The sequence below is a fragment of the Antennarius striatus genome, chromosome 1 (assembly GCF_040054535.1).
Source record: "Antennarius striatus isolate MH-2024 chromosome 1, ASM4005453v1, whole genome shotgun sequence".
Classification (NCBI taxonomy): domain Eukaryota; kingdom Metazoa; phylum Chordata; class Actinopteri; order Lophiiformes; family Antennariidae; genus Antennarius; species Antennarius striatus.
Genome location: NC_090776.1, coordinates 23,307,977 through 23,324,372, shown reverse-complemented (window position 1 = coordinate 23,324,372; position 16,396 = coordinate 23,307,977). Strand labels below are relative to the sequence as shown.

The window sequence follows — 16,396 nt, the reverse complement described above, 5'->3', positions numbered from 1 at the left end:
CCACGGCTCCAGATGAAGGACCTGGGTTAGGGTCTCTGCCAGCCAGTAGGGAGCTGTGAGAATCACTGTCAGGTTCTCTCCCTTCACGCTGGCTGGAGTTGGTGGAATTAGCACTATTAGGTGAACACATATAAGAGAACCCACAGCTGCTGGGGGGGGGGGGGCAGAAAGTGCTGTCCTAATGTGATGTTGTCTTTAAAAGGCGATACACAGAGAACAGTAATAACACATTACATTACTAGCTAACTGGAATTACAGCTGGGTTACATCTACACAGGTCTGTGAGAGGTCAGAGTGCAGAAGAGATCAGTTATGAAGAAAAGAGCTACAGGATGATCAGAAATGACATCTTCCTGTTTTATCTCCACAGCCGTACGACAGCCTCCCCACCTCTCAGACCTGCTTCTTCCAGCTGCGTCTGCCTCCCTACTCCAGCCAGGTCGTCATGGCGGAGCGGCTGCGCTACGCCATCAACAACTGCCGCTCCATCGACATGGACAACTACATGCTCTCCCGTAACGTCGACAATGCTGAGGGCTCTGACACCGACTACTGACCGGCATCCACAAAAATGTTTTAGCACCAGGTGCTCCTGCTCTAGTCTGAACACACAGGCGGTCCTTCATCACTGCACCAGTTGAGAACCATGAGCAGAGAAATCATGTTTTAAGCCCATTTTATGTACTTTCAAATGGCACAGATTTTTTTTGTTCTCCATGTGGTTTATTAGCAGTTTTTAATAACACAAATATCACACAAGAAGTGCATTCAATGTTTTTTGTTTTGTTTTTTCATTGCTCCACATCCCATTTTCAGGGTTTCTGCATGGAGGTATGTTTAGTTGTTTGGAAATTGTGTATAAAATATTAAAGCAGATGTGGAGAGAGAATATTGTACATTGTGTAAAATGCTTCATTAGAAAATGTTTTGCATTATATCCATATTTATTGTTTTCATTGCCTTTGCAGTTTCCCAAAGCATAAAAAAACAATAAATGCAGCATAAGTCATGTCTGTCTGATGTTTGATGTCTAAAACTGAAAAAAAGAGAAATATTTCCAAAAAACACCTCACATTTATTTCAGAAGTACAAAATATCAAAAAAGACCATCTTTCATGGGGAAATAAATCATCTTTGAAGAAAACTATGTACATTAAAGAAAAACCTCTACGTGGTTAAGTTCAAAATCCGACATGCTGAAAAAAGCTGGAGTTTAAAGGAACAGTTCATACAGAATTTAGTCATCAGCTAATCTCATCTCCATGCCGATGGAAAGGTTGCTCAATCTGCAAAAACATTTCCGGAGCTTCACAGCTTTGCAGCATTCTCATAAACAACTGAAGAAAATGGGGAGATTGCAGATTGCACCATGCACTTTTCAAAATATGCTTTATAAAATTTAAATAATGCCTGAAGAGCCAAACGATGCACCAACCCTCTCATTATCTAACTGGGTCTTTGGATTTCCTGAAGCAGCTCATGAAAATAAAGCCTGGCTGAGTTTCTTCATCCTGAAGCTCTGGAGAAGAAAAAAAAAAAAATCCTGCTACTGGCGTCTTCGATATTCTCAAGACGAAACATGGACATAAATAAAAACTCAGGTGTGGGCAGGCTCTTCTTAAAATTAGTTGAAATGAGAACAGGTTTTGGATTAACTGGGACAAACTTCAACATTGCTGAGCTTCAGGTGGGTGATACATCTACTGATCTTCAGACATTAAGTTGTAATTTAAAACAGACTTTGTGCCCTATTGGAGAAAATATTTGTAATCATAGTGTGACGTTTGTCCACACTTCACACTTTGGAAATTTTGTGTTACTTGTCAGCGAAGCTCTGAGTTGACTCGAGGTAGAGGAATCTTTAAAAACTTAAAGAAAAGCAGGCATCAGAGTTTTCAGGTATGAATGAGTCCATACCGATGTTTAGATTTATAAATACAGTCAGGATTCTTTCAGTCTCATCAGTCCCTCTCTGCCAAAGAAATTGTAAACCGGTGAGAATCCGTGCCACTCTACCGTCCTCATGAACCACACATCAGCTGATGAAAACTACCAAGGGGACTTAAACGCTTGCATTTCTTAAGGCCTTACTGTATCTTCAGGAAGCCACACGAATGCTAAAAGAGCATCTCACTCAGACCTGACTCCAGATCAGTACACAAAGCGTCCTCCCTCTAGGCATTCTCCGTCTCCTTCAGTCCTGGGAGCGATGATGCTCTCCTTTGCCTGCAAAAGTCTTTCCAAACAAGGTGAGCTGATCTTGAAGGGCGGCGGCCCCTGCGTCAGGCCAGCGTTGGCGCCGAGGGGCCACGGAGGCCTCGTGCGTAGGTCAGTGCTGGAAGACACGGCGTTGTCCTGGGTCGCCTCCAGCTGGGAGGTGGACGCGGCGCACCGGCTCAGTGACGGGTCGGGAGTTCTCAGGGAGCAGATGGGAGACGTGTGAAGCCATTTCAGGTGGGTGGAGGCGTATCTCTCCACGTCTGATGAGCACAGCCACACCAGAGAGGATGGAGGGGGGAAGGCACTGCTGTGATGCTGCAGAAGCAAAACATTCACCGGTGAGAAGTTTCGGGCACAAATTCAAATGTGTATTAAACTTTAATGATTAGTTGAGGAGTCCTGTCGGTATGTAATGCACACCTATTGGGTTCTTGTAAAGCCCATGTGTCAAATTCAAGGCCCGGGGGCCAAATGTTGCCCGCGAGAGCATAGAAGATCAGAGTGTCTAAAAATAAAACTACATTTCCCACAACGCAGTAATTAAAACCATTTTAACATTAACAAAAACTTTTTGAACAAAGTTAATGTCCTAACTTGTGTGTTGTTGATGTTATTTTTCTTTCTTCACTTGGATAGTTTGATTCTTGATGGATGGAGGTCTGTGGGTTTAATAACCTGACAAATTAAAAGAATTTATTATAACAGATAAAACAAATACACATATTTTTTTTATGTGCACCTGTAAGTTTGTAACTTGAATAAGTAATAAATTCTGAGTTATTTAACATTAAAGAGTAGTTACATTTATTTTAAATGACATTGAGTTGCATTGAGTTACATTAGTTACATCTGGCCCTTCGAGGACAGCCGTTATGCTGCTGTGGCCCTCGGTGAAAATGAGTTTCACAACCCTGTTGTAAAGATGTGAGGAAACAGGAAGTGTAGAGTTTTTCACTCAAAAAACATTGTTAAATAGGATGATGTTTCACATAGAACACATTGAGCAGTTGTTTTTTAATTGTTTTGTCATCTGTGTCTATCGGTTGTTGAATTTCCACTTTTAGTTTATCTGTTACTATTTCCATTATCTATAAACTGTGTTGATATTTTCAACACTCTACTATCTAAAGATAACTTATGAAGTAGTTATGAGGTGGATGGAGGGGGCTTTTACCTTTTGCTTCTTGACTGGGGTGCTGTTGTCCCTCTGGGTCAGAGCTGGTTTGATGTGAGGGAACCAGCTCTGAAGCATCTTTTCTATTGTCAGAATAATCCTGAGGAAGCGTCCGCTAGAGGAGAAAAACACACAACTGTTTAAAGGACTGCTCACACCTCTAAACAGAAACAGTGTCACTGAAGACAGATTCCTTTTTCTGACATATCCATAGAGATTGGGATCATTCTGAGATCTGTTTGTCACAGGACGCTGAGGATATCACATCACCTGCAGGGGTTAATCTTTCTTAGCTGCTATACAGTAGGAATTATGTGTGAGATGTATGCAAATTATTGAGCACCATTCTAGTTAGACAAGTAATTCACGATAAAAATCACAGTGAATTTTTTACAGCAAAAAGCGTAATCCACTCAGGCATAAAAGTTCTAATCTTTGGCACATAAGAGGTGTCTGTAAACCCAGAACACCTCATCTGGGATAAAGCCCACTCCCAGCCTGAATTAGATGAGTAACCAAATGATAAGGGTTTGTGCAGAACACCAAGAACCACTTCAGTACCGAAATGATCTGTGTAGAAACTGTAAATTACGCTTCAGTAACATGAAGCACAGACAGAACCCCCTCCACTAGGCTACTCTTCAACTTTTGGTGGTAAGGAATTAGAATATTTCTCTCTAAAATGTAGTAAAGCAGTCATAGTAAATGAAATTAAACGATAATCTGAAATGAGTAATTCAGGACGGCGCTGGAATAAAAGCAGCAAATTCCTCCAGAAGGCAGAACAGGATGAGCTCATTTGTTTGGGAGGAGTTTCTAGAGACGCCCCGCAGCTCAGATGGCTTATGGATGTCTCGCCAATGGTCATTACATAAGCCTCATAAAGCCAACGTGCTGGGCGGTCTGCCGCCATCTGATTGGTCGAGACATAAAACGGCAGAAAGACTGAGTAAATGAAAAGGCCAGGAGGGGAGCTGAACGGAGCGCAACGCATTCCTGTTGGTGTGGAGCTATCTGAACACACAACTACATACAAGGGTCACATCACATGTATGGAGGGGACGGCGACACACACACTCGTACACACCCACACACACGCTTGCAGCCCACACGTGGCAGCAGTAGGGGAACAGCCCTCGCTCCCTTCACAGGCTATAAATAGAGCAGTAAACCCTGCAGTGGGACGATGAGGCCCCGCCCACTGCTAACAGCCCTGAGGCTGTTACACACACCTCCCTCTGTGACATCACACTACAGACCCATAAATTCCACCGCTGCATCTCATGATTATTTCATCACCCCATCAATCATTTTCTGGTTGTTTTACTCCATGTTCTTGTTGTTGTTGTTCCTCAGCCAGTCGCTGGTCTGACCGACCAGCAATTGTGTCGTGTTTGTAGGGGGACGGTGCCTTGCTCAAGGGCACCTTGGCAGTGCCTATTAGGTGAACAGACACCTCCAAGAGCCAGCTCACACTCCAAATGTTTTTGGTTCACACGGGCCTTGAACCCACCACCCTTTCAAACATTTTAAGTGGGAATATATGTGGGTGGATGGGGTAGGGTCTCAGTATGTTCCCCAATAACATGCATTTTTGCTCACATTTTTTGTTTGATGAGTAAAACAATTTAATGTTAATTATTGTTGTTTAATTGCAATTAAATCACTTTCTTTTTCAGAAATGAATTAAAAACAATTTGGACATTGATATGCAAAACATTTCTCACTAAAGAACCGCTTATTTAATAGTATGTCCTAATTTTTACACGACTAAAACCAGGACTTTTTTTGACTGAGCAGCAACAATGGTGCTCATTACAGCAGTAAATGCCCAAAACCACAAAAACCATGTAAAATATTGCTGGTTAAGACTTCACATATATTTACGGATGAAGTCTAATTTGCGGGTTTCTAATGTTCCCTGTTTTCCAATTCATTTGTGACATTGAATGAAGTCTTCTGGCAACTAGAGAGGAATCCATCACTTCCGAGACTTCCAGATATTTTACTCCATGTTTGAGATAAAAACAAACCATCTAATGAGCAGAATAGACCATTAAGTCCTAGTAAGACTTGATTGCACTGCCACATAGATGTAAAAAAACATCCACCGGTTACAAAAACCTGACATTAACACCACACTGACAGGAGAAGGACGAGAGATTTCTCGTTTATGGAACTCATTATAATTTAGATCTCAAACATCTCTCACAGAGTATGAACTACAAAATCCTCCCTGACAGACCGCAGCAGATATTTCTCTCCCGTCACAAGCAGAGTTGACTTTATTGCTTTAAATAATCTCCGTTTACCTCTGACTGCCAGCACGGCTGGATTTGCTGCCGTGTTTTGTGGACGCTGTCCTGCCAAACGCGACACACTGGAGCCTAAAAAAACATCAAACTGGTTGTGACGGTGGATGGCTGGAATGTTTTCCGCTTGCCGCATGACATGCATATCGAATCAGACATTATTGGGACAGATTTGGAGCCACCCGCATGCGGACCAGCTCCATGTGTGGTCCGGTTCAGATATGTTGGGTTTAAACATAGGTGTTCATTTCACAGCCCACAAGTCAGATTTACCACACATGCCAAAGCATAAGAAACCAAAAAATGTTCAGTATGATCTTTATTATTGTTAAAGGAAGTAAGTCAGCTTTCTGGCCAATGAAGGAAATAGACCTGCAGTTCATCTGATTTTAGGAGGAAAACCCATTCCCTTCTGAGCTGATATCAGTCTGCTATCTGGGATTCCTTACTGGTAACCAGTGGCACCTTTTTTCAGCACTTCTATCTCCAATCTAACAACTCTATCATGTAAGTTAATAATTTTAAAAAATTCAAATATGATCTACCAGCAGCTTTTAGAACAACTATATGATTGACGGTGTTGACTTTAATTCTAACATCTGCAATAGACACAACTGGGGCAGCGAAGCCATGAGTCAAGTAAAATGTTTCAGAATGATTGGACAACACGACGTCTCAGACACCTGTACTGAACATGTTTACACACATTCAATAGATAATGGTGTTTGTGCTACATTTCCCAGCAGTAGAAATCATATTTAGCCTTAGTCCTTTCAAGCAGGAGTTTAAACGTCAGTTTTCATCTGCAGGGAGAACAACATGATGCAGGAAACTACATCTGTGAGGTCCTGATAGTCAGGTAAGCTGTAAATCACAAAAAAAATGTATTAAACGGCCTTCAAATGTTTTCCTGCGATTGTCAAACTCCACAGAACCGATTCCACCACTGGTCCAGCATCAAAGAACCAAATAAGCCTTTTAAAAAGGAGATGACGCACGCATCCAGAAGCAGCTACAGAGCTGCGTTTGAAGTCCAGACATACATCAGGTCTGTGACGTTACTGCTGGGGTCGCTCAGAGTGCAGGAAGAATGTATAATGGTCAGCAGAATAACAACGTGGACGTTTTAGTGCCTACGATGGTTTATCTTATGACTAACATTGATGTAAGGAAATCCATTTCTGCCATTCTGTGATGAATGTACGGAAACAGTTAAAAGCTTTGGGAAAATGTATTAGAAATAGAAATTAGAAAAGAATGAGATTTATTGTCAAAATACTGACAAGCTGCCCCAAATGATGATGAAATGATGCGCCTTCAAAGGAAAACAATGATAACATAATATATGAATATTTCAAAATTATGATCTTTTTCAAAATAATGAATTATGACATAATAATTATAAACCTCAACATGACTCGTTATTTTTAAAAATCCTATACCTTTAACGATTTCTACACTCTAGAACCAAACATCGTTCATTTTCACTCTTGGATTTGTTGTTCCTTCAGTTACTCTATTGTGTGTGCGCCCCCTGCTGTTTTGGAGAATATTGCAGAGGAGAACATGTCAGCGCTCTGTGGAGGAATGACGCGATGGCTTCACTAGATAACGTTTTCTACTTCCTGTTTGCAACAGCACACACAGCTGAGATGGAGATTAATGGAGGTGGGTTTTCTTATTACAGTATACTGAGAAACAGATTAAGAAGATTTTTTTACCCCATGTTTGGATTCTGAAGGACGCCCATTATTCTCTGGATTCGGTCCATGGCGACGCTCTCCTGAAAACTGCTGAGACCTGCAGGAGGACATAAACAGAGGAATCTGCAGTGAGCATGAGGAGAGGCGGCACGTGGGCCGACCGCTCTGAAGCTAACCATGTCTCCAATTATGACCTCTGCTGTGTCGTCAAGCTCATCCGATCTATTATCTGATCCCCAGACAACACTCTGCCGGCTGGAACAGGCAGAGGGAACATCGCTGGAGTCACAAACACATTCAGTCCAGATTTCTAAAGGTTGTAGCGTCAGAAAATGTTTATGTTCAATGCCACGTCCAGTCCTCGTTTCTCATTATGTGACCTACAGAAGTTGGTCATGTGACAGTGTACGTGATGATCGATCAACATTGTTTCTATATTTCTATTTCTTTAAACTTTTTAAAGCAGTATAATCCTAACCACATGCTGATGAGTAGAGTATAACTTTATTTATCCCTTAAGGAGGTTCGGTCAGGGAAATTAATTTCTCCGTCGCACACAGCAGAGCAAGTACACAAAACACAGAAAAAGCACACAGAAAGCACCAGCACATAGAAAGTAGTACAACACCAAATAGAAAGAGTGATAAATAACCCATCAAGAATATATGAATAGAAAATCATAAATACGCGTAGAAATAAAAAATAAACAGGCCTGGTTAAATATGGGTATAGTGAAATGTCTATAGTGTTTGTATTGTTTTTGCTGTATTGTCTGTGTCGTCCCTCAGCTCTCGTGTGGACTTTCTTCTTCTTCATCGCCCCCAGAGAGGAGTTGAGCAGTTTAATGGCTCGGGGGATGAACGAGTTCTTCAGTCTGTTTGTCCTGCATGTTGGAAGGCACAGCCTCTGGCTGCTCAGGCTTCTCAGGCTTCTCTGGTTGTTGGTAACGGTGTGCAGAGGGTGGCTGACATGGTCCATGATGTCCAGCAGTTTGTCCAAGGTTCTCTTCTATGCCACCGTTGCCAGAGGGTCCAGCTTCATCCCGACCACCGAGCTGGCCCGCCTGATCAGCTTCTCCAGACTAGAGAGATCTGCCTTGGTCACGCTCCCTCCCCAACACACCACAGCGAACGACAGGACGCTGGCGATCACAGACTGATAGAACATCCACAGGAGCTTCCTGCAGATGTTGAATGCCCTCAGCCTCCTTAGAAAGTACATCCTGCTCTGTGCTTTCTTGTACAGCTGCCTCGTGTTGCTGGTCCAGTCCAGCTTGTTGTCCAGCCAAAGCCCAAGATATTTATAGGTCTGCACAATCTCCACCTCCTCCGTTCCTATCAGAACTGTTCTAGGTTGGGGTCTGCCCCCCCTGAAGTCAATGACCAGTTCTTTAGTTTTGGAGGTGTTGAGCTGCAGGCTGTTGCTGTGACACCAGTCAACAAAGTCCTTCACCAGGCATCTATACTCCTCCTCCTCATTGTCCCTGATACATCCCAAGATAGCTGTGCCATAGCTGTACGATAGCTGCGTACTTCTGGATGTGACACAGTTCTGAGTTGTAGCAGACGTCCCCCGTGTACAGGGAGAAGAGGATTGGAGACAAGACAGTCTCCTATGGAGCACTGATGCAGCTGACCACAGTATCAGACATGTCGTCCTTTAGCCTGACGAACTGTGGTCTGTCGGTGAGGTAGTCTTGGATCCAAACATCCAGGCCGGGGTCCACTAGCATTTGTAGGCGTTTGTCCTGCAGTATACAGGGCTGGATGGTGTTAAAGGCACTTGAAAAATCCAGAAAAAGGATCCGCTTTCCTTGTCAAGATGCGAATGGGCTCGGTGTAGCACGTGGAGGATGGCGTCTTCCACGCCGACCTTTTCCCGGTAGGCAAACTGTAAAGAGTCCTCAGCATGTTTCACCTGAGGCCTGAGGAGACTGAGGAAGAGCCGCTCCAGAGTCTTCATCAGATGCGATGTGAGCGCCACCGGTCGGAAATCGTTCAGCTCCCTGGGCCGGTTCTTTTTGGGAACTGGAACGATGCACGACATCTTCCAGAGGGTGGGCACCTTCCTGAGACGCAGGCTCAGGTTGAAGACCCGTTGTAGCGGCTCCCCGAGTTCAGCGGTGCAGGTCTTGAGTAGATGGGGGCTCACTCCATCCGGTCCTGCTGCTTTTTAGGGCCGGAGCTTCCTCAGTTCTCCTCTTACCTGGTCCGCCGTGAAGATGGAAAGAGGCTGTGATGGTGGTGGGAGCTGGGGGGTGGAGGGAGGGTGATGGCGGTGGGAGCTGGGGGGTGGAGGGAGGGTGTCTGTGGTATAGAGGAGGGCTTGCAGCGAGAGAGTGGGGGAGGGAGGAGAGGGGGAAGCTAGGATAGGTGTAGTTGGGCTTGAGGGAGGTAGAATAGGTGGTGGGATGGGGGGAGGAGGTGCACGAGGAGTGCTCGTGGGAAGGGGGGCTGAGGGGGGCTGCTCCGCTGCTGCAGAGAAGGGGTCAGTAGGTTTGGAGAAGAAGGGACTGGGGGGAAGAGGGATGGTGAGGGGCTCCCTTGATGGTTAAAACCATCTTCAATCACACTCGAGGCCTTTCATGCTAAATTTCAGAATGCATTGTACCTCCCCCAGTCTTTTATTAGATGCGTTCAGCTTCAATCGCTTCCACATCCAAAACCCTAAAAATCCAAGGAATAGACTGATGTATCTTAACAAGTCTTCCTCTTTTATACAAACAAGCAGTTTGTTCCCAGTATGCACTGTTTCTGATGTAAATTTATCTCCAAAAATGAATTCACTTTTTGCTTTTTGTTTGTATTAGCTTAAAAAAATATAAAGCTCAGGAATTAAACTGATCATCATTCTGTTATTTTGTTTTTAAAAAAGAGTTTTAAAAACAAGGTGTGGCTTGGTGGATTTTCTTGCTGTTAGCTTTTTTAATTAACAGCAACTATTTGTGGTATCCTGCTATCGATGGTTGACGCTAATGTAGGGGATGGTTTCAAACAGTGTCAAAAAACAGATGTGAATGCAAGTTAATGACAGAGAAGTCCGATTCATCGCAGATGAGAGCAAATTAGCAGTGCTAACATTGGAGGCATGGGAATTTATTTTTAGTGAATTTTATAATTTAGTCTTCAGTCACACATCATTATTGGTTTGTAGCCACAGAAGCCACTTTAGTAGCAGCATTTTAGTCCCATTCAAGAACATCTGGAGTCTGTTATAGTGTTAATAAAGTTTGGCAACCCCCCCCCCCCTTTTTTTTTTACATCAGTTCAAAGTGATTATTTTCTGATCCGAGTCAATAAGACTTCAGCTTTGTAAGAAATACCTGGACCCATGAAATCAATTTTAGGCATATATCCAGACATGGAACTTCTAATCTAATTTCCATATTCATTACTTATTACCAAACACACCCAGCTCCAAGCCTGCTAGGTCATAAAGATGATCACTGACTTTCCATATAAAGAGGTATTGGTTAAGTTTTATTTTATATATACTTTTGTTTAATATTTTTTCATAAATAATAGTCTTGATCAGTCCCTTGGTCAGCGACAGCATTTCATGACATTGTTGGCCTGTTGTCTTAGACCTGGACAGAAAAGTAATCAGTGAATATTTTGTCAGTTTTCTTTCACTGTCTTTACACTCAGCTAGATGAATTCTCTGTGGAATCCAAGTGTCTGAATTTAATGTTAGGTTAAACCAACCAAGAGCTAATTTCACTTTGGGCCACAGTGTTGTACTGACTGACAGCATCACCGACCCAACTCACATTACTGGTTCGCCCTCAGCAGTGTCAGAAGACTGAAGGCTGGATTAGGACACTTACGTTCAGAGTACCTGCCTGATCTCAGGCCTCGCAGGATGGATGACAGAGGCTGGATGTAGCACTGCAGCTCCAAGCACTGGGGGGGGACGACGACACAAAGCTGAGTTAGCATCATGGCTGCAGCAGGTGAAGTGCTTTCTAACTAAAAATCCACACTGACCACTGCTTTCTCCTAATAAGTAGGATTGCATGTGTTACATAATCACTATGACTTGTACAAGTTGTGTGTGTGTGTGTGTGTGTGTGTGTGTGTGTGTGTGTGTGTGTGTGTGTGTGTGTGTGTGTGTGTGTGTGTGTGTGTGTGTGTTGCCGCACATGATTTACAATTAATCAGAATTCCTCCTGTTTTATTGATTCCTGACGGAATGCCTGACAGCTCTTTCATCCCATTAGATCTACATTAGTGAAGGTCAGCAGGTCCCTCACACTGCCATTAACAGAATCTAATGGAGATCCTGACAGTTTAACTTCACTTTAACTTGTGTGTATTAATTTAAATAAAAATGTTTTTATTAGCTAAATTGCAGACAGTGGGATTTTAGACAGCAGTGCTCATCGTTGTGAGAACTTTGGGGAAGAGCTACTTCCTGTTTCCATCAGCTGAACATTAATATGATTCAGTTTGAGTGTTTAACAAGTTGGTTTCACACTAAATTCTCTATTTAATCAGTTCCATCTCCACTCAATTTTTTTTTCTCGGCAAGATGGTCAAGTCTGCCTCTTTCCATAGTTGGCTGTGTCATTATTAAAATGATGGTATTGCTGGGGGTTTTTCTTTCTAATTCTTATTGGGCCTGTAAAATCCAGAAAATGGATGTAGGATAATCACCCAGACAGTGTGCATGTAGCCCAGTCCACTTTGGTCCAGTCATTCATGCTCCCTCCCTTCCAACTTTACAAATCCAGCTGTTTCCTAACCCAATGATCCTCAATACAGTAAAGATCTGGTCACAATTTAGAAGACACTTCAACCTGTCCATGATGTCAATCCATTCTACTATTGCTAATAACTACTAACTTACTCGCTTTGCACCCTCTACTTTAGATTCAGCTTTTAAGATCTGGATAAAAAAAGGCATTACTTCTGTTGCAAATCTCTTTCTTTAAGGAAAATCTGTATCTTTTGCACAAAAAGGCTCCGTACAGAGTTTAGAGACAACCTGGTCCCTTTTTCTGACAGACTATGAGAGCACACCAGACGCATTATACTCCTAAGATCACACATGCGAGCTGTGAGCTGCTCTTCACCATCAGACTACATAAGCGTGGGCGAGAGGTGTGTTGTGTCTTTATCCTTGTCGGCTGGTTAAGTCTAGAACAAGATTAAATAACGACAAAGAATTTTTCCCAGGCTTTTATAATGTAGCTTTTTTCTTTTTGAACAATTTCCCTAATTCTGTGGAGGCTACTGAAGTGGTGTCCATAAAATGTTGCAGAGAGGTGATTAGTGGGTTAAAGTGTGTATAGAAAGGTTCCAGAGAGTTCCATTCCATCTACCCTCTGATTCAACTTAAAAAAATAAACCTAAATTCAGATATTTAAAAGAATCACTGACCCCTAGAGATTGACACCACACCTCTAGTTTCACCTGTTTTCCATAAAAACATTTGACTGTTATGGGATTACGTCACTCCGTCATCGTGCGTTCGTTGTTTGAGCAGAAAACTTCTCACCTTCTGTGAACATACTTCATTTTCAGTGTCTGCTTGAGGCTTCCCACAGAGTCCGTTCCAGCCAGCGCTGTGAGCCCTCTTCCTGGTAGAACGAAGCTTTGACTCTCTAGAGAGCGTCTGCCGCGAGTCAAATCCCTGAACTGGTCCAACAGTCGGGGTTTGCAGCACCGCTGGAGAGTCAGCATCAGCCTCACAGCCGCAGCTCCTCCTCATCCTCGGGGGTGTTCCGCAGTGGGAGCAGCTTGTCGGAGATTCCCTTAACGATGACTCCAGTGATGATGACGATGATAATGATGATGATGATGCTGGTGCCAGAGGATCCTCCACATGTTGAGGACTTAATCTCTTGGGGCTGTTGCAGTCGTCTTCATCGCTGGCGAGCCAGTCGATTGAGTAATCCGAGTCTGAGGTGGACATGTTGAAGCTGTGCAGTCAGCCAGCAGAGATCATCACGGACCTGGGGCACAAACAAACATACAAACAAACAACAACAGAAAGTTACTGCCGGAGTCCACCCACTGGTGCATCAGTCAGTTCTACTAACTTTACAAGGATATTAAATATATTGGCTTACTTGGTGTGATGCTCAAGACATGTTAGAATATTATAGAATAAGTATATATAGAATAAGTATTATCAATCATCAGCAGTCAAGAATTATGATGAAAATAAAAGATACTTACATGAGTATAAAAAACAAAGACTAATATCTCGGGCTATGGTGCGTTCTGTATTGCAGAAACCTGATGAAGTTTTAAGTTGAGAGCAACAAAACATATTTGAAATCTTTCTGCGTCCAGAGATGTGACAAATCCAACAGTTAGATAAAAGAAAAGCTCACGTGGATCCGGTGTGACGGAGCACCGAGGACACTCAAAAAGTTCCAAAAATACCAAGAGGGCACACATGGAAGACACACAAGAATAGTTTTACGAAAAGAAATACTGAACGGTCTTTAATGTCAGTGTAGAGGACACAGAATGAGTCTGAACACAACTAACCACGAGGGGAATAAAGCAGCAAATGACATCGCTGCTTCTTCTAAGTTGATGAGAAATATTTTTTTGAGAAAAACTAAAACCAAAAATTACATTTGGATTTTTTTGGATTTCTTTTGCATCAAATGTTTTAAGACTTATTATCAGCTGCAAGTGAGATCATTCGAGTCACTAAAACCTTTCATTAATTAAGTGAAAATTGTGGAGAAATGGAACTTTCATAACTTTTATGGTTTGAAAGTCAGAAGAGTTGAGCAGCCTGGTATTTCTATTCTGATGTTTCTTCTTGTTTAAACTCATTAAAAACAAGAATATGATCCAACTTGGAGCTCAACCTCAGAAAACCCAGGACAGAAACTTAAAGAAGTGTCTCTGCCTCTTCTACAACGGGCTTCTCGTTTAACATTATGTAAGAAAAGAAAACACCATGCAAACACATGGACCTGTTTCCAGTTCACATGCACACACCGCTGAAACAAGTGACCTGTCTATAACGCACAGTCACGACTGCACCACAATTCAGCCCAGAAAACACACACACCCGTCTGCTGACGCGCTAACACACACACTACACTTAGATAATGAAAACACAAACAGCTTATTTCTGATGAACCTGACTTGAACGAGTCTCAAACATCTCAAAAAATAAAAATAAAAATCGGGATTTTAATTTTGCGCAGCAGCACTAGCCTCTCACCTCCACGCTCCAGATTAATAAAATCCACCAGGTGAAGACAGGACCGCTTTACTTACCGACAGTCGACCGGATGTTCCCCGTCGGTGCGTCGCAGCGGCGGCGTTGTGCGCTCGGACTGACAAACGATGGAGTGAAACCATGAAAAGCAGACGACGCAGGAAGGCGGGCGGAAGGCAGGGCTCCGTCCGGCCCGTGCAGCCTCTCCCCGGGCAACGTGTCCGCGAGGGGCGGGGCGCCGGCGCAGCGCCCGGAGCCCCGCGAGCCCGTCGACGTCCGGGAAACGTCTCAGCGGAAAATGATTGTGTAAGAATAAATAAATCAAGAGGGGTAGAATAAATAAACACGTGACAGTGATGCGCGTGTTCCTTCAATTAAAGGCTCCGATTGCGTCATTGCAGCACGTGACGTGACAAGCAGAGTACCGATAGTAAGGCTATATCTGTCTACTATTATTATTATTGTTATTATTATTATTATTATTATTATTATTATTATCATCATCGTCATTATTATTATTATTATTATTATTATTATTATTGTTGTTGTTGTTATTATTATTATTATTATTATTATTATTATTATTATTATTATTATTATTATTATTATTATTATGGCCATCTTTATTCTTACTGGATATGGAAGAAATTTTCGACCGTCAAACTTTTTTTTTGTTAGAAATTCACGTTGCTCAATCACGTATGACAGACATCATAATTGTGACGCGGTTATTTATGTCATCATGAGAAAAAAAAATAGATGTGATTGCATTATCATTGGTTTGTTGTTACTTGGGATATAAGAAGGTGAATTTGACTCTCATCACTGATGTGGTATAGATATGATTTTTATGTACATTGAGGACTTTGAGTGTTCTGTAATTCAGGTAATTTTGGTATTCAGGTATGTTTTGACCTTTGTTAAAAAAGAACATGTGTTGGGGTTTTATTTAAATGTATGGGGCTGTTTGTCCTGACAGAAGTTCTATGATTTTTCTGAGTGTCCTTTTAGATGGTGATCTGTTTTAGAGTAAAACAGATTCCATCATTCTTGTGTCAATGTTTGAGATTATGGCTATTTACCTTTTCTAATTTGAAATAATAATCTAGACCTACCTCATTTTCAGTAAACACCCATATAAATTAAATGGACACTCAGAAGCCCACAAGTACCAGATGATGTTCTTTTGTCAATCAGAGTAAAAAAAAAAAATCCCATCTGTCAGTTTTGAAGTAAGCGCTAAAATAAGGAAAATAAAGAAAATAAAGATTCTAACTGGAGAAAACAACCTACTTAGCAGACATAATAAAACCATCAAGAGGTTAAACAGTGAAAACACAAACGATGATGAAGCATTAGCAGGCAGGAGGCTCACAGCACTGATCTTTTCAAAGACATGAGTGGATAATGAAATAGTTCTCCAGCTAGCGCTGACTTCAGTCCGTAACTTTGCTTTAATTCCTCTGCTCTCTGCTGGCCTCCTGACCCCCACCATCGACCCCCCAGTGCTCTGAGCCGATCAGTTGTCCTGTAACAGACAGATCCTTTTGCCCAGCAATGACTTGCACTTTAATTCTGCCTAAGTCCACTGAAACCATGATTCTTCAAGTGTGTTAAAGCCTGTTAGTGATAACATTATACAACATTAAAAGGAAGAAAGGAAACCTCAAGCCCATTACACGTATCTTCCTAACAATGGACCTTTAGATTCAGCTCCACTGAAGTACAAAAAACAATGTGCTCATTTAATGTTTCCTTATCTACAGAGAGGTATTGGGTGGCTGCACATTTCTAGG

The 16,396-nt window shown here is 42.3% G+C and overlaps 2 protein-coding genes across 9 annotated transcripts in view; one reads left to right on the top strand and one right to left on the bottom strand.

The window, feature by feature from the left end:
- Positions 1 to 1,009, top strand: part of herc1 (HECT and RLD domain containing E3 ubiquitin protein ligase family member 1) — a 59,134-nt gene extending 58,125 nt beyond the window's left edge. For all 7 annotated transcript variants that reach the window (XM_068332546.1, XM_068332797.1, XM_068332712.1 and 4 more), the window contains one exon: positions 371 to 1,009. In XM_068332546.1, the coding sequence (XP_068188647.1) occupies positions 371 to 556 (186 nt within the window). In that variant the 3' untranslated portion in view covers positions 557 to 1,009. The remainder of the gene's footprint in view (positions 1 to 370) is intronic.
- Positions 1,010 to 1,054: 45 nt separating this feature from the next.
- Positions 1,055 to 14,880, bottom strand: LOC137607256 (circadian-associated transcriptional repressor-like). 2 transcript variants are annotated; one of them, XM_068333011.1, is made up of 7 exons: positions 13,750 to 14,620; positions 13,592 to 13,651; positions 12,909 to 13,365; positions 11,236 to 11,311; positions 7,428 to 7,506; positions 3,395 to 3,509; positions 1,055 to 2,535 (listed from the first exon to the last, which is right to left on the bottom strand). In XM_068333011.1, the coding sequence occupies exons 3-7, from the start codon at positions 13,323 to 13,325 to the stop codon at positions 2,152 to 2,154; spliced, it is 1,071 nt and encodes a 356-aa protein (XP_068189112.1). In that variant the 5' UTR covers positions 13,326 to 13,365; positions 13,592 to 13,651; positions 13,750 to 14,620; the 3' UTR covers positions 1,055 to 2,151. The 2 variants fall into 2 exon arrangements, with proteins under 2 accessions (XP_068189112.1, XP_068189030.1); XM_068332929.1 differs by lacking the exons at positions 13,592 to 13,651; positions 13,750 to 14,620 and adding an exon at positions 14,660 to 14,880.
- Positions 14,881 to 16,396: the final 1,516 nt, after the last annotated feature.

Bases quoted from the DNA above. Each gene is read 5' to 3' on its own strand.
- LOC137607256 (XM_068332929.1), bottom strand. From the start codon at position 13,325: ATGTCCACCTCAGACTCGGATTACTCAATCGACTGGCTCGCCAGCGAT. The intron at 11,312-12,908 runs GTGAGAAGTTTT...GTCCCCCCCCAG, and splicing joins ATGAAGTATGTTCACAGAAG to TGCTTGGAGCTGCAGTGCTA. The intron at 3,510-7,427 runs GTAAAAAAATCT...TTTCTCCTCTAG, and splicing joins CTTCAGAATCCAAACATGGG to CGGACGCTTCCTCAGGATTA.